At 42.6% G+C, this 22,776-nt stretch overlaps 1 protein-coding gene across 19 annotated transcripts in view; it reads right to left on the bottom strand.

The window, feature by feature from the left end:
• Positions 1 to 9,072: 9,072 nt before the first annotated feature.
• Positions 9,073 to 22,776, bottom strand: part of LOC110500216 (dedicator of cytokinesis protein 4) — a 147,546-nt gene continuing 133,842 nt past the window's right edge. For 11 of the 19 annotated variants that reach the window (XM_036957601.2, XM_036957604.2, XM_090214189.1 and 8 more), the window contains 5 exons: positions 20,201 to 20,310; positions 19,896 to 19,968; positions 18,052 to 18,171; positions 16,735 to 16,796; positions 9,073 to 11,564 (listed from right to left, as the gene is read on the bottom strand). In XM_036957601.2, coding sequence (XP_036813496.2) covers positions 11,097 to 11,564; positions 16,735 to 16,796; positions 18,052 to 18,171; positions 19,896 to 19,968; positions 20,201 to 20,310 — 833 coding nt within the window. In that variant the 3' untranslated portion in view covers positions 9,073 to 11,096. The remainder of the gene's footprint in view (positions 11,565 to 16,734; positions 16,797 to 18,051; positions 18,172 to 19,895; positions 19,969 to 20,200; positions 20,311 to 22,776) is intronic. The other 8 variants (XM_090214193.1, XM_090214198.1, XM_090214194.1 and 5 more) reach the window with 1 other exon arrangement.

The raw sequence follows: 22,776 nt of genomic DNA, 5'->3' as shown, positions 1-22,776 counted from the left end.
TCTATGCTACTTTCAATTATTGTTTTTTTCCTCCCCAATTCCGTGGTATCCAAATGGTAGTTACAGTCCTGTCCCATCGCTGCAACTCCCGTACAAACTCTAGAGAGGCGAAGGTCAAGAGCCGTGCGTCCTCCGAAACACAACCCAGCCACACCACACTGCTTCTCGACACAACGCCGGCTTAACCCGGAAGCCAGCCGCACCTATGTGTTGGAGGAAACACCGTACACCTGGCGACTGTGACAGCGTACCCGGCCCGCCACAGGAGTCGCTACTGCGCTATGGGACAGGAACATCCCTGCCGGCCAAACCCTCCCCTAATCCTGACGTTGCTGGGCCAATTGTGCACCACCCCATGGGTCTCCCTGTCACGGACGGCTGGGACAGAGCCTGGACTCGAACCAGGATCTCTACTGGCACAGCTAGCACAGCGATGCAGTGCCTTAGACCACCGCACCACTCGGGAGGCCCCATGCTACTTTCTGACATTCTATGGTTCCCCTGAGGGTTTCGGTGTGTGTGCATGTGTGTGTGTGTGCATGTGCGTGCATTCCTGCTCATGTACAGTATAGGGAGGAAATCAAAAGGTTTAATCAATGGCCCACTAATCCCTTTAGCATTTGACAAAGTTAATTTCCATGGAAACCCCTGTGCCCTGGCTCCCGAAGCGTCCAATCGTTTAACAGGCCACATGACCTCACTCAATAGAACTGAAAGGTGAGGCCCACTATATTATGTAACTTAATTAGCTCTATGTTCCAGCCATGCTGAGAAACCAGGCTTTCTTAAATCAATGTGTCACTGTGCCCTATACTCCACAGGGTCACGCATAGTCCATCACTGTCCATTTCAACTTCGCTTTTTTCATCTAGATCTACTCTTAACAGTGTGCTTGTGGGTTTTGGTTTGTACCTGTAGCAGGCTAGCTGCTTATTGTCGCAACATTTGGACTGGAGCGAGATAGCAAGATTCATTTCAGTAAAGCGGAGTAGGGGGAAGGAGTTTTGATTCCAAAACATCCTCTGGTGCCGTCTTCCCTCCCTGACATTTAAGAAGCTGTTCTCTAAGCCAGCCAGACCCTGATAAAACCAGAGAGGGAGGGAGGGAGGGAGGGAGGGAGGGAGGGAGGGAGGGAGGGAGGGAGGGAGGGAGAAATGCAAAAGAGAGAGGCAAGAGAGAGAGATAGGCAGAAAAAGCGAGAGAGGGGTTGCGTACACCTTTCTCTGACATCGCATGCTGAAGCTATGGCATCCATGATAATAGGTAGAACGACGACAGGTCCTGAGCTGATCAAGCTAGACTCACATCACTTTATATCAGTCTATAGATCACATTAAAAACTTGGCCATTGTGGCTATGCCGTGGAAATATAATCTATTCATTGTATGTCTATGCGCTCTGCCATGGAAATATAATCTATTCATTATATGACTATGCGCTATACCATGGAAATATAATCTATTCATTATATGTCTATGCGCTATGCCATGTACCAATCACCTCACATACATGAAGCCAAAAATGAATTTCCACCAAAGGCAGGAAAGTAAACAGACTTGACTCCAGCAATTAACCAGGGTTGTTCTTTATTTACCTCCTTGACTCCTCATAACACGATTAGGAGGCCAGAGCGAGGGAAGGAGGAGGAGATGAAGAGAGGGAGGGAGAGGGAGAGAATAGAGAAGGAGGAGGGAGGAAGAGAGAGGGATGCCCAAAAAATTGATCTGAGCTGAAAATGAATTTTCTATCAAAACACGCTAGCTGCCTCCACTGTAAATATTTCAGGGCTCACAGTTGGTGGGAATCGGTGTGAAAGGCAGCTAGCAGCTGGTGCTTAGCAGGACCCTCCCTGCTGGTCTGGCCAGGCCGCCTAACACACACACACACACACACCCAACTGGGTACACACTGGTTGAATTAACATCGTTTTACACATGAAACTAAAACAAAAAAATACCAGGATTTGCGGAATTTTCACGAAATGTAATCCAGTGAAGGGTTCTTTGGAAGAAGGATTGTTGACATATATTTGACAGGTGTATAGTATAGTACAGGTGTATAGTATAGTAATTGATAAATAATTACTTGAAGTTGGAATACTTTTGACATTTTGGCCTTACCCAGGCCTTCTAGAAGACTCCATGTTTCATCTGTAGGTTCTACAAAGCAAAAATTGGTGTCAGCTTTACCATTTGCTCTTTCATTAACACATTTCTTGCATAAATGTATGAATATTGAAAAGTATGAATATTAATGATAATGATTGGCAAATGTTTGTATATATTGTTGAACATAGTATACTCTACTGGCATATCAATGTCCCAGAGTGGGATCTCTGCTCCTTTTAGAGTTATGATCCAATTCGAATGCCTTACCAAGAGAGTGAATGTGAAAATGGATTCAAAATGGTCGCCCTCTGCTGGATATTTGCAGGATGTCGCAGTTACAATTAAAACAAGGGCTGTGATTGGTTACATTGCCTACTATGCCAATTTCTCTGTATAAATGGGCCATAAATTTAAAACTAGCAGAGATCCCACTCTCAAACTTTGATTTGACTGTACAGTATACTATGTTCAACAATGTCAAATTTTACAAATACATTAAAAAAAATAAAAAAAATAAAAAAATAAGCACGTTTATATTTTTTTATATTCATAGATTAATGTAAGACAATTGTTATTGAAATCAAAAAACAACTCATATCACAGAGCAAACGGTAATTCTTCTCATGACACCACGTTTTGCTTTGTAGCAACTACAGACGAAAAACTTTGAGGTCTTAAATCATCTCTCAATTATGCTTTAAGATAGAAATGAATCAGGTTTCTGTCACGCCCTGACCATAGAGAGCCCTCGGGGTTCTCTATGGTGTAATAGGTCAGAGCGTGACTAGGGGGGTTTCTAGGTATTATATTTCTATGTTGGTGTGTGTGTGTGTGTGTGTGTGTGTGTGTGTGTATGGTTCCCAATTGGAGGCAGCTGATAATCATTACCTCTAATTGGGGATCATACTTAGTGTGTGCTTTTTCCCACCTGCTATGGGGGATATTGTTTTGTGTGAGTGCCTATGTGTGCGACGTATTTCACGACCATTATATCTTTGTTGTTTTGGAAGTTTCACTGTCATTAAAATGTGGAACTCTACTCACGCTGCGCCTTGGTCCAATTATTCATATGACAGTTTCAGCTAAGACAAAACGCTGGTTGACTTGAACAGACAAGATGAACTGCACAGACAGAAAACACAAGTATACATACCCAAGGGATTTTTATTTTTATTTTTTTATTTTACCTTTATTTAACTAGGCAAGTCAGTTAAGAACAAATTCTTATTTTCAATGACGGCCTAGGAACAGTGGGTTAACTGCCTGTTCAGGGGCAGAACGACAGATTTGTACCTTGTCAGCTCGGGGATTTGAACTTGCAACCTTCCGGATAAGAGGGGAAGATGGGCGACACTTGGAGGGGGGTGGAGACAAGCACAAGGACAGGTTAAACAGATCAGGTGACAAATGTCAAATATATGTCAACAATCCTTCCTCCAAAGGACCATTCTATGGACCACATTTACTGAAAATCCCCCAAATCATGATTTTTTTTTTGTTCTAGTTTCATGAGGAATCTACCAAAGTTTGTTCAAAAGATATCCACATAAATTCCTTCAGTCTAGAAGGCCAATGGGTTATGCCAAGCCTGCCAGGCTGCCATCGTGGCTAATGTGCACCGCATGATATTCTAATCAGCTCATAAACCACCAAATGTGGAGCTGTAATCGACTGAGACAACTCTGAAATCACATGAAGTATCTCCTCTAAAGCATTGCCATATGCTATCCAAGAAGAAAGACCTTGGGTTTAATACATTATACATTCACTCCACTATACCACACATCGGAAATCCACACCACACACAGAGTGAAATCAACTCCATTAAAACAGTAGACAAATACAACCCCATCAGCATGTTACCCTGTGTTGGACAAAGCTGAGGCTTAGGAGTTCTTGGGGGGATACCTTATTGATTAGCTAGTCTGGGTGGTGTCCTGGAGCACTTGATCTAGCTTGATGAGAGCTTCATTAACACAGAATTACTGAAGATGCTGGTAACTTTGGTAAATTACCGGTTAGGTGGGTGGCTATCAGTAGTATCCCAATAATACATTGTACTAGAGTCCTACAATGTTACTGTGGTGTTTTCAAAACGTATTACTGCCTTATATGCAGTGCTTATTGTCTGATTTATTTTCTCCCCCCGCCCTCTCGTTCTCTCTCCATCTTGATTAGTTTTAGACCCATCAAAACAGGATAACAAGTGAATAGAGGAGAACTGTAGGGAGAAGAATGAGAAACAGTAGTCATGATTCCAGCCACATACAATTTGATGACATGACCAGAAATATCCATAGGAATGCTTTTGTGAATGCCCCCCTGAGCCTTATGGGGGACAAAATAATCACTCATGGGAAAGCTCACAGAAGCCCTCAGCGCAGTCAAGTCATTGTCACACTAAAATCAAACCATGTGTACCCAAGCAGTATGTCACTCCCACCAGAGCCTTTCAAATATTCTGGTCCACAGCAGCCATCCCTTCCTACTCAAACAACACTGCCACTACTGGTACGTGTTCAATCACAATGCAATATCAGAAGTGAGATGGGGTTGGGGAAACGGAGAACGGCTTTTTTTCTTCTTCTGCCTCTTGTTTTGATGACACAGTTTGTTTGAGTTGATCCTGGTTTGAGATATTGTTTTTCCAAGCTTTCAGTCACTTTACTAAAGCATTTAGTCCCTACTATAACTCAAACTCGAGTCTAAAACCATGAACTTGTATTCAATGGTTGAGTCGCTTTCCTTCATATCTTTTATAGTGCGGCTTTTGAAGTCGTAACACCTTACAGCGTCTTACAGCTCCTCCTGATTGGTTAAGTTAATGAGTGTGTGACGCCACAGCAGTGACTCTGTACTCTACACTTTATTAGTGTTTAGGTGACGTATGCGTGCCCCTGTAATCCCCAACCGGCTTCATCGGGCTCATGTTTATTCATCTGCGCATCGCTGTGGCAAGGTCACCCAGGCAGAACTAAGGTGATCATCAGAGAAAGGAGGAGGAAGGGAGAGCGAGAGGGAGGAAGAGAGAGAGTGAGCGAGAGAGATGTGTTTTGGTTTTCAACCGTGTTGAGCTCCAGATAAAGGGGTCCCTCTGGAGCTTCTCAGCAGCACAGGGGGGTGGAGGAGGTGTCAACATGGCCAGAGACGAGGGTCCGCTGTGGGTATTGGAGCAGGGTAAACAGGGCCTCTAGTCTGGTGACCTTGGACGATGAGTAAGCGAAGAGGATGGGGAGTGAGATAATGAAAGTCCAGGTTCAAGTGCCCGGTGGAGGGTGCTACACCTCTCACCACGCCGTCGTGATGAATATGGTGCATCCGGAGCTGTTATTTTCCTCTCTTTGAGTTCAGTGAAATTACCTCTGTACGATCATCTACCCCCAAGCCACTTCTCTGTCTGTGTCGGTCCTCTGATAACAAACAGAAGTGTTCTGAATAATACAACGAGAACGATGGCATAATACTCTTTGTTGTGAACTGAAGACGTAAACACAGCTGGCTATTGAACTTGCACAAACACTCAAATAGTCAACCATACAGGAAGGAATCTCAATGGCATGCTACTAGACTAGCCCCAACCAGGACAGACAGAGGTAGTTAACAATGCCCTTCAACACGTGTCCTTTTACCAAGACAAGCATTCCTTTCTGCTCTTTATACTGGGCATTTACCAATCAATGTCTCTTTAATGTAGTCCTTGTGCTGTTGTAGGCACTGCACAGGACTCCCATTGGATTCCCATGATTGCTGATTCTTTATGAGGTAGTCTAAGACCTTCACGTGTCCTCCAGGACCAATGTATGGACTCTAAAGAGGCGTATTGGTACTGTGTACTCATTACCGAACAAGTACTGCCTTTATAAATGCATTGGCCATTTCAGCGAGGCCACTCTACGCACAAACATGACTTTATCTGGGCGAGTAAGTCTCCAATTGACAATCCCCTCTCTCTCGCTCTCTCACACACACACACACACACATCCTTAACAGCCTAAACCCTTTGAAGCTACCAGGTAAATCCCTACACAGTGGAGACAATACTCTTCCACTGAGAACAGCGCACACAAAAAATGTAACTTCACTCATTCTGGCATGAGAAAAAAAAAGAAGACACTGAGCACTTGAAGCTGTCAGGTAAATCCCCATAAGCCAGGAGCACAACAAAGTTGATATAGGAAATAAGACGGATAAAAAAAAGAAGATCAATTATTCAGGTTCCTTTGAAAATTCCCTCCACTCTGAAAAGCCGGATCTCAGTGCACCGTCGGGTTGCTCCAGCTTTCCTATTCCAGGGAGATTTAGCACAGAGAGAGAAAACACCAAGGGCTTCTCTCGGGTTGTGTGTTATTCAAAATGTGCCCGAGGCAAGGTTAAATTAAAACCTGCCTTCCCTCGCTAATTCTTTTTTTAGCACCTATGGAACACTTTTCAATGTCGGATGTTTAGCATCCAAATAACGAGGCTAAACTGTTCTGCTGAGTTAGACTAGAGTTTGAATGACGTATTGGTAAAATGTATGGTGTTATGTTATAGTGATTGTTTGGAAGCCACACTCGTTGACAACATTTATATATAATTTGCGGTCGTGCCTTCGAGCTATTAGCTCTGTTACAATTAAGCTATTTTCACTTTAACACAGGATGTCTAGTTTTTGCATCCGCAAAAAGTTGTTGTACATAATGATTAAACCTTTCCCCGAACCTGCTGAGACCGTCTTTCAGTCCAGGAATGAAACGAAAGCTTCCTTCTTGCTAGTGAAAGCTGAATGTGAGGATGATTGACAAGCCCATTGAGGGTAGGACTGACAACCCATTCTCCTGGGTTCCATAACGGAGGCACGTTAATCGCTCCTCCGGTACCCCGATACGTGTTCTCTCTTCCGAGAAGTCTTCAGGATTAGAGGAAATTCATTTCTGACACGATTAACACTGTCAAATTACCAGCCTCAGACACAATTACTGTATTACTGCGTCTATCTGATCCGGTGAAGGGTACTCCTCTTGGCGGTGATGTGATGTTATGAAGAGTACCATCATCCAGGCTCACCGACTCACCCAGCAGACTAAAGAGGAGACGTTCATTAGATGCGTTCGGTTTAAAGGAACATTTCCCCCGTGTGCACACATTGTCTTATCTGATCACGCACCAGTTCCTCATAAACTATTACCACATCACCTTGAGCGCCCACAGTACGCGATTATCGTTGCATTGTGTGGGAATGACTTTGACGACACGAAGCTGATCCTGAATCATGTCACGTTAGAGTACACATAAGATCACTATAAACATGGCTGTGATCGCTCAACCTGTACACATACAGTGAGGGAAAAAAGTATTAGATCCCCTGCTGATTTTGTACGTTTGCCCACTGACAAAGAAATGAGCAGTCTATAATTTTAATGGTAGGTTTATTTGAACAGTGAGAGACAGAATAACAACAAAAAAATTCAGAAAAACGCATGTCAAAAATGTTATAAATTGATTTGCATTTTAATGAGGGAATATAAGTATTTGACCCCCTCTCAATCAGAAATATTTCTGGCTCCCAGGTGTCTTTTATACAGGTAATGAGCTGAGATTAGGAGCACACTCTTAAAGGGAGTGCTCCTAATCTCAGTTTGTTACCTGTATAAAAGACACCTGTCCACATAAGCAATCAATCAATCAGATTCCAAACTCCACCATGGCCAAGACCAAAGAGCTCTCCAAGGATGTCAGGGACAAGATTGTAGACCTACACAAGGCTGGAAGGGGCTACAAGACCATCGCCAAGCAGCTTGGTGAGAAGGTGACAACAGTTGGTGTGATTATTCGCAAATGGAAGGAACACAAAATAACTGTCAATCTCCCTTGGCCTGGGGCTCCATGCAAGATCTCACCTCGTGGAGTTGCGATGATCATGAGAACGGTGAGGAATCGGCCCAGAACTACACGGGAGGATCTTGTCAATGATCTCAAGGCAGCTGGGACCATAGTCGCCAAGAAAACAATTGGTAACACACTACGCCAGGTCCCCCTGCTCAAGAAAGCACATATACATGCCCATCTGAAGTTTGCCAATGAACACCTGAATGATTCAGAGGACAACTGGGTGAAAGTGTTGTGGTCAGATGAGACCAAAATGGAGCTCTTTGTCATCAACTCAACTCACCGTCTTTGGAGGAGGAGGAATGCTGCCTATGACCCCAAGAACACCATCCCCACCGTCAAACATGGAAGTGGAAACATTATGCTAAGGAGGTGTTTTTCTGCTAAGGGGACAGGACAACTTCAACGCATCAAAGGGACGATGGACGGGGCCATGTACCGTCAAATCTTCCCTCAGCCAGGGCATTTAAAATGGGTCGTGGATGGGTATTCCAGCATGACAATGACCCAAAACACACGGCCAAGGCAACAAAGGAGTGGCTCAAGAAGAAGCACATTAAAGGTCCTGGAGTGGCCTAGCCAGTCTCCAGACCTTAATCCCATAGAAAATATGTGGAGGGAGTTGAAGGTTCGAGTTGCCAAACGTCAGCCTCAAAACCTTAATGACTTGGAGAAGATCTGCAAAGAGGAGTGGGACAAAATCCCTCCTGAGATGTGTGCAAACCTGGTGGCCAACTACAAGAAACGTCTGACCTCTGTGATTACCAACAAGGGTTTTGCCACCAAGTACTAAGTAATGTTTCGCAGAGGGGTCAAATACTTATTTCCCTCATTAAAACGCAAATCAATTTATAACATTTTTGACATGCGTTTTTCTGGATTCTTTTGTTGTTCCGTCTCTCACTGTTCAAATAAACCTACCATTAAAATTATAGACTGCTCATTTCTTTGTCAGTGGGCAAACACACAAAATTAGCAGGGGATCAAATACTTTTTCCCTCACTGTACAACGCAACTATTATCGAAGTAATTATCACTGAATTGTTTTTAGCAGGTTAGAGCTGGGAATGATTTAGAGGTATGCTTGAGCACAATGTTATTACATAGGGTAGTTTATTGAGCATGTAAATGTGTTACCGTAGGTGTAGATATGCATTACAATAGACTTCTACACTCACTAAAACAGCATTCTTTTGACATTTATAACAATAATTTGCTGTTCCAACATTCAAAGCTGTAAATGTGTATTAGCTACACTTTGTTAAAAACACAATATTTACAATAATAGTAATACACAAAAGGTAGTATATTTGGCATACTTACAACAATCTCATCATTATATAATTTACAATTTCTCAAGTACTGATTAATGTGAATATTTGATCCAAACAATTCACAACTAATTAAAAAGGAAATGAAACATACAAAAGTGAAACATACAAACCATACCCAGGTTAATTCTGAAAACCGTTGTACTGAATTAAGTGATCAATATTTACGCACATTTTTAAAAACTTTTTATTACAAAAAACAGTGTTGTCTTCTCTTCATTAAACACTGACAAGAAACCACCTGACGTGACGACTCCCTAGATTACCGTAGAACAGGAGAAGAGGACTCGATGCCAGTACACTCTGTCCACCGCGAATGTCAAACGGAGACAACACCTCTAACTCACTCGGCTGTACTGTACAAGCGTGACCATACAATGATTAGTTGAAAAATGGTGTTCTAAAAAGATTCTCAAATAGAAGAGCAGCTCTCGTGTGTGTGTGTGTGTGTGTACGAGTTGCCGGCAGTTACTGGGTGGCAGATAGCGGGCATCTTTTCCACCATACATACTGCACTTCAAATGCCCATTGTGGTCGCCAGGATAACAACTCAAGAGGTAGAGTGAGTCCTTGGTGATGCAACCACTGTTAACGCAGATTCAAACTCATTTGTGCTAATCTCATATCCCCATTCCTTACTTGTAACAGTTGTCATTCATATACCCCCCTACAATGACTTTTCATCTTAATAACTGGATTTGTCTCAAAGTCTGTTGTTTTTATTGTGGGCTAGTACAAACTCAGCTGGTCTAGTCAATGGAGTGTTTCCAGTTTCCAGGTTCAGGATTCTAGTTTGTCGTTACAGCATACATAGAGCACATCTTCCTTTGGCACAATACTTGGTAAACCCCAAAGGATCCACCACCACATACATACTGCACTCCATGCAGGAGGGTTAGGGTGTGTCCACATCTCTGGCCCCTCTTCCAGCAATGGCCTCCAATTAATAAGAGCTACACACCATTTACTAGAGCAACAGCCTTCAATTTAGTGGCACATGTCAGATGCAAGAACAATGGATTCTTGGAAACATGTGCATTGGTCTAAGAAAGTGGATTTCAAAGATGGAAGGAGCTCTTTATGGCTTAGAGTAGAGCTTGAAGAAAGGTCAAGAGATTTGAGTGATTCAATATCACGAAAGGGGTGGATATCTGAGTAACTTGTTACGACTACAATTCTCCAAGAATAAAAACGAGGCATCAATTTTAGCTACACAGCACTTTTCAAATGGTCATGACAATGAAATAAATTATCAAATAGGTAAATCTTTCATTCCTGTTCCGGTACCATTTTTGATGTATGTGAACACACCCTCAGCTACTACCATAAACTGAAATGCATATGCATGAGACCTCTAGCACCTTTTAGCTATATAGAAAAGTACAGTGTACTTCAAAAACGTGCAAGACTCATGGATAAAAGACTCTGTTTCCAATACTTAAGGCAAAACACTTCTTATATATAACCAATATATACATATATTGGGACTATTACATCTATCAAAAAATCAACACCTAAATTCGTTGTCTTCATTTTTCTTCAGATAAACGCAGCAATTTACCGTGTGGAACCTACTACTGTACTGGAGCTAAAAGTGCGGAATGACAAAGTCAGTCATTGCAAAGCCCTTTCGAAAAAAGATCTTCACAATGAGACCGACTCACGAGTCTTGAGTCTGTCTTGGGCAGAGCCTGGGATTACCAAACTGAAGAGAAGACAGTGTAAAAAGTGCAAAACGCGCCAGTGGTGTCACCCATCAACCCACAAGGGTTGTAGGTCCTCACCCAGCCTATAGCTGGGAGACCTTCCTGGGGAGAGGTCTGGGTCTGGGGACATGGGGCACCCCGTCGGCCCTGCGAGGGTCCGAAGTTGGGACCAGCTTCATGCTGCTAGTGCGTAGCTGGTGGGGCTTGGGGGGCAGGGCCGGGGGGTCCACACTTGGAGGGATGGAGAGACTGTGGGGCAGGGGAACCGGCCTACGAGGGTTGGAGCGCTCGTACACGCTGTAGGGCGGCGGCGTCTTGTTCTCGCGGCGGATGAGCTCGTCCGAGCCCGAGGAGACCGAGTTGGGCATGGTGGGCCCCTGGTGGGCGGGGTGGTCTCCAGTGGTTGCCTCGGTGCCCGACGCCTCGGACACACTGCAGCGACTCATGGAGGAGATGCCGCTGCTGTAGCTACCGGAGAGGACGGGCGAGTTGGACACCAGTCCAGCCGACTGGCACTCAGTGGGTGAGGGCGTGAAGGGCGGCAATGAACTCTATGGAGAGACAGAAACAGAGAGACAATCAGAAACACAACCGAACAAGAGAACCAAACAGAGAACCAATCAGAAACGGAGAACCAACCACAGCCAATCGCTCAAACAGAAACAGTCTACTTAAGACTGCACATGTGTGCTTCACAGCCTAATGAGGTATAGCATAAAGGAACAATAAAGCCTATGAAGCATAAGAATAAAGACACCAGACAGATTGACAGTGCCACAGTGCTTTTTCCACCTCATCATACGTCAGTGTGCATTGGGACGGAGAAATACAATATCCGGCAGTTTCAGCGTGAGGAATCCAATACGTTGTCAAAACGTTTTCTGAGAAATTACATGGAAATACTGCTATATCTTGTTACTCTTAATTGGATTTAGTGGAGTGGACAATTGATATGTTATTTTTGCTACAGTTTGTCATGCTGCGACGCAGCAAACTCATGTTTCTGTCTGACAATTCGAAATATTCATGTAACTTCTCTCAACAAGACTGAAGCTAAATGCTCGTTGATATGTTAATATTCCCCACAAATCTTAAAGGCCTGGAGCGCTGAGCTGCCCCTCACAGCACAATCAAAGAAGACCCCCTCAGCAGACCTTCAACAGGTCCCATTATCACACACACACACACACACACACACACAGCGTTGTATTTGTGTTGCTGTTTGTGCCTCACTTATAAAAAACTGCCAGTGCAAAGACAAACTGTATTTTATTTTCTAACAAAAAATATGAATTTCTCAATGCAGATTTGTAAAATCCTGTTAAAATGTCACTCTTAAACTGCCTTGTCACATGCAGGCTGGTGCTAGATAATAAATTGCTCATTAGCAGAGTTATCTGACAGGCGAAAGCCAATGTGGATGAGAACATGAGACGACATAGAGGGGGAAGATAATTCAATTGTGGTTCGATACTGCCTGACAACCAACAGAGAAACCATATAGCACACAGACATTCAAAGTACTGTCAGAACACTCAACAGCATTAGTAGGAGAACAGATAGAGATGCACAAGCACACACCCTCGACACACACAGGTATTCAGTCAGGCACACACCCTCGACACACACAGGTATTCAGTCAGGCACACACCCTCGACACACACAGGTATTCAGTAAGGCACACACCCTCGACACACACAGGTATTCAGTCAGGCACACACCCACACGCATGTTTGATTCGCGCCTGTCTCAGGAGGCCACAAGAATGTCAGTCCATCATCAAGACATGATACTGAAATTGTATATGGTTATAGTATGTGAAAAAATAATGGTGCAACACTAATATAAACTACCGTTCAAAATGGTCACTTAGAAATGTCCTTGTTTTTTAAAAGAAAAGCACCTTTTTTGTCCATTAAAATAACATCAAATTGATCAGAAATAAAGTGTACACATTGTTAATGTTGAAAATGATTATTGTAGGAATTTCTACATAGTCTCTGATAATGGGCCTCTGCAAGCCTATCACTCCTGTGTTCCAATGGCACGTTGTTAGCTAATACAAGGTTTCATCATCATTTTAAAAGGCTAATTGATCATTAGAAAACCCTTTTGAAATGATGTTTGCACAGCTGAAAACTTAAATAATTAAAGATTAAAGAAGCAATAAAACTTGAGTATCTGGAGCATCAGCATTTGTGGGTTCAATTACAGGCTCAAAATGGCCAGAAACAAAGACTTTCTTCTGAAACTCGTCATTCTATTCTTGTTCTGTGAAATGAAGGTATTTTCGATGCAAGAAATTGCCAAGAAACGGAAGATCTCGTACAACGCTGTGTACAACTTCCTTCACAGAACAGCGTAAACAGGCTCTAACCAGAATAGAAAGAGGAGTGGGAGGCCCCGGTGCACAACTTAGCAAGAGGACAAGTACATTAGAGTGTCTAGTTTGAGAAACAGACGCCCTACAAGTCCTCAAATGGCAGCTTCATTAAATAGTACCCACAAAACACCAGTCTCAACATCAACGGTGAAGAGGCGACTCCGGGATGCTGGCCTTCTAGGCAGAATGTCAAAATTGGATTAGCTAACACAACATGCCATTGGAACACAGGAGTGATGGTTGCTATAAATGGGCCCCTGTACGCCTATGTACAGTGCCTTGCGAAAGTATTCGGCCCCCTTGAACTTTGCAACCTTTTGCCACATTTCAGGCTTCAAACATAAAGATATAAAACTGTATTTTTTTGTGAAGAATCAACAACAAGTTGGACACAATCATGAAGTGGAACGACATTTATTGGATATTTCAAACTTTTTTAACAAATCAAAAACTGAAAAATTGGGCGTGCAAAATTATTCAGCCCCCGTAAGTTAATACTTTGTAGCGCCACCTTTTGCTGCGATTACAGCTGTAAGTCGCTTGGGGTATGTCTCTATCAGTTTTGCACATCGAGAGACTGACATTTTTTCCCATTCCTCCTTGCAAAACAGCTCGAGCTCAGTGAGGTTGGATGGAGAGCATTTGTGAACAGCAGTTTTCAGTTCTTTCCACAGATTCTCGATTGGATTCAGGTCTGGACTTTGACTTGGCCATTCTAACACCTGGATATGTTTATTTTTGAACCATTCCATTGTAGATTTTGCTTTATGTTTTGGATCATTGTCTTGTTGGAAGACAAATCTCCGTCCCAGTCTCAGGTCTTTTGCAGACTCCATCAGGTTTTCTTCCAGAATGGTCCTGTATTTGGCTCCATCCATCTTCCCATCAATTTTAACCATCTTCCCTGTCCCTGCTGAAGAAAAGCAGGCCCAAACCATGATGCTGCCACCACCATGTTTGACAGTGGGGATGGTGTGTTCAGCTGTGTTGCTTTTATGCCAAACATAACGTTTTGCATTGTTTCCAAAAAGTTCAATTTTGGTTTCATCTGACCAGAGCACCTTCTTCCACATGTTTGGTGTGTCTCCCAGGTGGGAGCAATTTCCAAACGTCTGAACGTACCACGTTTATCTGTACAAACAATAGTACGCAAGTATAAACACCATGGGATCATGCAGCCATCATACCGCTCAGGAAGGAGACGCTTTCTGTCTCCTAGAGATGAATGTACTTTGGTGCGAAAAGTGCGAATCAATCCCAGAACAACAGCAAAAGACCTTGTGAAGATGCTGGAGGAAACAGGTACGAAAGTATCTATATCCACAGTAAAACTAGTCCTATATTGACATAACCTGAAAGGCCGCTCAGCAAGGAAGAAGCCACTGCTCCAAAACCGCCATAAAAAAGACAGACAACGGTTTGCAACTGCACATGGGGACAAAGATCGTACTTTTTGGAAAAATGTAGAATGGTCTGATGAACCAAAAATAGAACTGTTTGGCCATAATGACCATCGTTATGTTTGGAGGAGAAAGGGGGAGGCTTGCAAGCAGAAGAACACCATCCCAACTGTGAAGCACAGGGGTGGCAGCATCATGTTGTGGGGGTGCTTTGCTGCAGGAGGGACTGGTGCACTTCACAAAATAGATGGCATCATAAGGCAGGAAACTTATGTGGATATATTGAAGCAACATCTCAAGACATCAGTCAGGAAGTTAAAGCTTGGTTGCAAATGGGCCTTCCAAATGGACAATGGCCGCAAGCATACTTCCAAAGTTGTGGCAAAATTGCTTAAAGACAACCAAGTCAAGGTATTTGAGTGGCCATCACAAAGCCCTGACCTCAATCCTATAGAACATTTGTGGGCAGAACTGAAAATTGTGTGTGAGCAAGGAAGCCTACAAACCTGACTCAGTTACACCCGCTCTGTCAAGAGGAATGGGCCAAAATTCACCCAACTTATTGTGGGAAGCTTGTGGAAGGCTACCCGAAACGTTTGACCCAAGTTAAACAATTTAAAGGCAATGCTACCAAATACTTATTGAGTGTATGTAAACTTCTGACCCACTGGGAATGTGATGAAATAAATACAAGCTGAAATGAACCATTCTCTACTATTATTCTGACATTTCACATTCTTAAAATAATGTAGTGATCCTAACTGACCTAAGACAGGGAATTTTTACTAGGATTAAAATGTAAGGAATTGTGAAAAACCGAGTTTAAATGTATTTGGCTAAGGTGTATGTAAACTTCCAACTTCAACTGTCCATACACAGCTCCATTGGCCTCAACAGGATATATTAATCAGCAGCCAGCTAACAACCCATAAAAGATTATAGGAAAGGTACAGGGCAGTTGTTTAATAAAATATGGAGACAACTACAAATACTTGTAGTTGTACCAGGTTCAGGGATATATAATGAAGAGGCTCTTCCTCTTGGTATGTGAGTGGGGGAGACATAGGGTTGTTATGGTGTTAAGAATAAAACTTCAGGAGAGAGGACCAGACTTGAACGCAACACTTTAACCTGTTGCCTTGAACGCAGCTCCCAAGCAACTCAACAAGCATCAGCTGCTGCTCCTCATTGCTAATCAGACTCCTCTCTGTTCCGCAGTGCATGTCGTGTGGTGTTACTTACTAGCCTTTTGAAGTCTTGCATTGCTCCTTCTCTACCTTCTATCTAGTATATTTTAGGTTCTTCCAAGGATCTCATAGGAGTGATTGCCATCACCACAGCAGCCTAACTATCAAGAACTGGAGATGATGTTTTGAGACTCAAAGCCAAACCCTACAGAGTCCACTCCCTGGATCCTTCATCTGCAGCCATTGGCTTCATCCGGTCCATTCTCATTCACCTCCTGAATCATCATTCCAACATCCATTCTACTTCCTCAATAAGTATTTTTAACCAATTTTAATGCCTGGCACTTAAACTTGTGAATGTGTGTGGTTTAAGTGGTGAGCAGGATGCTATACTGAGAGAACTCTTTCAGGGCCCTGGACTCAGCTGAGTTCTGTTTAGCTGGGCTGGCCAACCCGGATCAGTGTCATCTGTCACAGCCCAGTAACCACAGATTCACAGATGGACGCATGCATGCACAAATACATACACCAAGTACCACATGCAAGCATGCATGTATGCAAACCCACACACATTCAGACAAGCATGCAGGCAAACAGGATCAAATGAGTCATCTACTGCTGGAATGAAGGACTTGGGGTTCTGATCCCATGCTGTCCTCCTGACCCTATTTGTAGTGCACAGTACATTCAGATCAGCAGCATCAGAAAAACACTAGAGGACACAATTGCAATCACACACCACAACACCAACCTTTTGTGGAGATCTGGATGTTGGGAGAGGGGACTGCGACCTCATAGTCTTGGCTGAAGAGCCTGTTGACAGTCAACCGGAGAGAAACAGAGAAAGAAAGAAAAGAGGGCACGTTTAACTCCTGCCACCATTTTGTACCAGTCGACTTGATGACACTGGAGTGAGCCCTCCACAGCTGAGGACTTCAGGAGGTTTGGGCATCTATGAATCAAATAATCGCACAGTCGCGGGTCCTTAGCCAGCACTAAGCTGTTTATACATCCAACAGCTGCTCTTTGGAGGGCAAAACACTCAATTCAACGCAACAACAGGGGGAAAAGTCAGCTCTAGTGAATCACAAAATAAATATATAACTAAAAAAATATAATAACATAAGTCTAAGTTTACTGGAAGTGTCAGGCTCAGGGCTTGAAAAGTGGGAGTTTGGGAGTTATGTGCACTGCATGTGTGTATGTTTGTGTGTGTATGTGTGCACTCTGTGTGTATGTGTGCACTGTGTGTGTATATGTTTGTTTGTATGTGCATGTGTGTGTGTGTGTAGGCTTGCTGTTTGGGGATTTAATGAACCCCTGAAGCACCACAGAGATTAAAGTGGATGGAGATAGTATGAGAAGGCTCATTTATACAATCTTATAGTATAGTTGAGTCTAACTGGTTATAGTTATTATATATAGTTTGGATTATTGAGTAGCAGGCGGTATAGCAGAGGAAAAATATGCCCTCTAGACTGGTTGCCCCCTCAGATAAAAGACATTCATAACGTATTCACGGCTTTATGACGTGAGCTTGACCAATTTATTTGTCTATAGCAACTCTTCTGCAATCATCATCAAAGTCAATCATATAGATCGTTTTTTTGATTTTCCTCCTGTACCAAAGCTTGTCAGATAGTTCATTATTGTTCATAAGTTTAAAAAATACAGTTTTTTATTTTTTATTTAACCTTTATTTAACTAGGCAAGTCAATTTACAATAACGTCGAAGGAATAAATAGCTTTGGTACTGGACAATTTGTGTACTCAACAGTGCTAGATGGTTGCCTTTGGCAGGATAATAACAAGTTGGCTAGAGCAGAAACAGACAGGCACCCAGGCTAGAATACAGACCATTATTATACAGTATGTGTACATCATGTGAAGGATAAGTTATTTATAGAAGCAAACCAGGAGGAATAGAAGAGAGCAGCTGAGTTTATAGCAGAGAGTTGACAGCGTAACAACGAGCCTTGTAAGAGAGCAGGTGGAAGCACCAGGTGTCAAAATATGGGGGAAAGGATTAGTGCCATTCCTCATTGGTCGAGTGTTCTGATTGGTTTACCTGAGTATGGTGGCCTAGGAGGTACAGGGGGACAGAGCAACTTTCCCACAGTGTCAGAGAACTGTGTGTTGTTGACCTCTTTTACACTGTCTAGACTCCGGCTACTGAAGGTGGTTCTCACTATGTTGGTGTACAAACATATAGACAGACATGCATCAATCACTGCTCATTGGGTTACAACACGACACAACATATCACAACACATAAGACGATGTAGACTAGAATCTAGATCTGTATTAGAATGTAATCCTAGTCAATAACAGAACATTTGATAACAGAGGTAGAGATTCGTGTCGTGTGTTGTGACTGATCATTTATGACAGAGTTACTACATTTCAAGATCTTCTTAGCCTAAATATAAAGCATGGGCAGGGGGAGATTTGACAGACTGCACCTTCAATTTGTGGGGGTGGCAGATAGCCTAGCAGTTAAGAGCGTTGGGCAAGTAACCAGAAGGTCGCTAGTTTTGAATTCCCGAGCCGACAAGGTGAAAAATCGATGAATGTGCCCTTGAGGAAGGCACTTCATCATAATTGCTCCACGACCGCCGTTGAATGGCAGACCTTGGGTGTGACCCCGGCTCTCCGAGGGTGTCTCAGAGAGTGTGATATGCAAAAAAACACCTTTCCAATTAATACACACATATGTGTGAAATAGGACAAATACAAATGATGAATTATTATTAACAATCAACCACACCTCAATCTTCGTATGTACTGAATATCATGCAACTGACAAGTTTTAGTTGATCGTAAACCCTCGCTGTGCTGTTTAGAATGCAGTGAGAGAAATCACACTGTAAATAACACTTCCCTGTTCTCTCCTGTTAATACGAAGGTGCTCTTCCTGTGTTAAGTTCATTCTTCCACAAACTGGTGTAAAAGAGCAGGTTTGCGCATTTCCACTTAAGCTGAGCGACGACACCTTAAAGTGGCACACCACCGTGCTTGTGGATCGCCGTGATTTACAAAAAAAAAAAAACAGGTATATTAAAGTTCCACATATGTTTTATATTTTCTATAAAATACTAATTTCATGAGTTAATTTTCCCTGAACCTTTAACCTTCAGTGAAGTTTCACAGAAAGCAATCAAACAGCTGAGCTTTTTTAATTACACAAGGGCCCTTCCAAACTAGATTTGAAATGCCGCCCCACTGGAATATGTAAAAATATAAAGCGCTTATATAACATACAAAATATACAAAACAGGCATCTGTGGATAAAAAAAAACTGACACACATATGCATTTATACATATGGATAACCTTCCGAAAAGGCGTATCCCATCAACCCTTGGGGAATAAACGTGTTTTCACGTGTTCTGATATTAATATATAAAAAGCATCAATTTAATGTGTGTGTGTGTCCAAAAATGGAACCCGATTCCCTATAAAGTGCACTACTTTCGACCAGAGCCCCATGGGCCTTGGTCAAAAGTAGGGCACTATATAAGGAATAGGGTGCCATTTGGGATTCCTCGCATGTCTGTTGTTGACTGTGAATACTGATGGAGCTGAGAAGGAATAGACCTCATGGGGAGAGGCTGTCATTGAAGCAGATGTCTCCTCTCCAGACAAAGTCTGTCACACTCTCACCGGTCAGTCTGTCAACTATACCGGTCAGTCTGTCAACTACACTCATGTCCGGACAGATGACCACAGCTATGATCTCTTTGACTGACTAGGATGAGAAGCGACTGTTTAGCAGGCCGCTAGTGTCTTGGTACGACACATAGCCCAGGATACTTTGGTGATGTAATGATTTTGGGCTTATATACTCATGTACTGGAAAGAGAGATGGAGACAATGACTGAGATGACATACAAGACAATGAGACATGTTTTACCTTTGTCTGGTGCAGAAAGGTTAGGATCACTTCGGGGTAGTGTGGTGTCACCTATTTGATGAGGGGTCGCCCTCTAGAAAAAGCAAACAAGACAGCACAATACTGAAGCTACAAAATCCATAAAGGAGAGTAAGATATTTTGACTTATGTGGAGTTCAGGTTTTACAGTCTTAATTTTGAGAAATCCATACTATGAGTGACATTTCATGCCGGCTGAAGAGCTTTTTTGGTTCAGACTGCAGAGATCTTAATTAAGGTATTATAACTGTACTTGTCTGAGTATTGATTTGTTTGTGTGTGTTCACCTGTGCAGGGTCTAGGGGATTGGGGTAGATGGCACTGACGGGTCTCTCCCTGGAAGAGAGGCAGGAGTTCTCTCTGGAATGCTTGTGTTTGTCCTGGAGCTGGGGAGAACCTGGAGGGAAAGGTGAAGAGAGAGGAGAGATTTAGATGTAGATTTTATTGGTGACAGCTAGTCTTCCTGAGGTCCAACACGTAACGAAAAATACTTTAAAATGTACATACATTTAAAAACATTAACAACATATATTAGTCTTACAGGCATACATACAGTACCAGTCAAATGTTTCAAGGGTTTTTCTTAATTTTTTACTATTTTCTACATTGTAGAATAATAGTGAAGACATCAAAACTATGGAATCATGTAGTAACCAAAAAAGTGTTAAACAAATCAAAATATATTTTATATTTGAGATTCTTCAAAGTAGCCACCCTTTGCCTTGATGACAGCTTTGCACACTCTTGGCATTCTCTTAACCAGCTTCACCTGGAATGCTTTTCCAACAGCCTTGAAGTAGTTCCCACATGCTGAGCAATTGTTGGCTGCTTTTCCAACTCATCATAAACCATCTCAATTGGGTTGAGATCAGGTGATTGTGTAGGCCGGGTCATCTGATGCAACACTCCATCACTCTCTTTCTTTGCTAAATAGCCCTTACACAGCATGGAGGTGTGTTGTGTCATTATCCTGTGGAAAAACAAATCATAGTCCCTCTAAGCGCAAACCAGATGGGATAGCGTATCGCTGCAGAATGCTGTGGTAGCCATGCTAGTTAAGTGTGCCTTGAATTCTCAATAAATCACAGACGGTGAGGGGGTGCTTTGCTGGTGACACTATCACACCTCCTCTTCCATGCTTCACAGTGGGAACCACGGAGATCATCCATTCACCTGCTCTGCGTCTCACAAAGACATGGCGGTTGGAGCCAAAAATCTCAAATTTGGACACATCAGACAAAAGGACAGATTTCCACCAGTCTAATGTCCATTGCTCGTGTTTCTTGGCCCAAGCAGGTCTCTTCTTATTATTGCTGTCCTTTAGTAGTGGTTTCTTTGCAGCAATTTGACCATGAAGGCCTGATTCACATAGTTTCCTCTGAACAGTTGACATTGAGATGCGTCTGTTACTTGAACTCAGAGAAGCATTTATTTGGGCTGCAATCTGAGGTTCAGTTAACTCTATTGAACTTATCCTCTGCAGCAGAGGTAACTCTAGGTCTTCCTTTCCTGTGGCGGTCCTCATGAGAGCAAGTTTCATCATAGCACTTGATGGTTTTTGCGACTGCACTTGAAGAACCTTTCAAAGTTCTTGACATTTTCCGCATTGACTGAACTTCATGTCTTAAAGTAATGATTGTTTCTCTTTGCTTATTTTAGCTGTTCTTGACATAATATGGACTTGGTATTTTACCAAATAGGGATATCTTCTGTAGCCCTATTGTCACAACACAAATAATTGGCTCAAACGCATTAAGGAAATAAATTCCACAAATTAACTTTTAACAAGGCACACCTGTTAATTGAAATGTATTCCAGGTGACTACCCCATGAAGCTGGTTGAGAGAATGGCAAAGGGTGGCTACTTTGAAGAGTCTCAAATATAAAATATATTTTGATTTGTTTAACACTTTTTTGGTTACGACATATGTGTTATTTCATAGTTTTGACGTATTCACTATTGTTCCACAATGTAGCAAATAGTAAAAATAAAGAACACCCTGGAATGAGTAGGTGTGTCCAAACTTTTGACTGGTACTGTACATTACTACATATTAGAGAACGACCAATAATCGTCTGTGTAACGGTTTTCTTGAGTTGAAGGAGAGGCGGACCAAAACGCAGCGTGGTGATTATTCATGGTTCTTTAATAAAGAAACTATACATGAATAGACTAAAAAAACAAGAAATGTGAAAAACCAAAACAGCCCTATCTGGTGCAAACACAGAGACAGGAACAATCACCCACAAAACCCAACACAAAACAGGCTACCTAAATATGGCTCCCAATCAGAGACAATGACTAACACCTGCCTCTGATTGAGAACCATATCAGGCCCAAACACAGAAATAGACAAACTAGACATGTAACATAGAATGCACACTCAGATCACACCCTGACCAACCAAAACATAGAAACATACAAAGCAAACTATGGTCAGGGTGTGACAGTCTGAGACGATATATCGGGCCGATGTTGGCCTTTTCTAGTCTATAGGCTATCAACCCTTCTCTATGTCGGCTCTTCTGATAGTCCCTCTACATAGCAAAGCTGCTGCTATGCCAGCCGCCATTCATTCACTGCCTGAGCCACGAGCACTGCACAATGCCGAAGCAAATCAACAGCAGCAAGCTAGCTCATTCTCCAACAGAAAGTTGCAGTATTGAGAAATTGATGAATTGACACAGTGACCAAAATCAAACTCCTGTTGCAAATATTAGTTTAGTTAATTCACTAATAATAAGGCTAGTGTTGATGTGCCCTTGACATGCATGCAATAAGCAAGTTAGCTAAGCAGATAGCTAGCTATATGACCTGTTAGCAAAGATTACAATAACTAACCCTTTCATCTGTGGTGTTACC

This window comes from Oncorhynchus mykiss, chromosome 21 (assembly GCF_057628025.1).
Source record: "Oncorhynchus mykiss isolate SJ-2025 chromosome 21, ASM5762802v1, whole genome shotgun sequence".
In the NCBI taxonomy this organism is placed as follows: Eukaryota; Metazoa; Chordata; class Actinopteri; order Salmoniformes; family Salmonidae; genus Oncorhynchus; species Oncorhynchus mykiss.
This window is presented reverse-complemented; position numbering and strand designations above follow the sequence as displayed.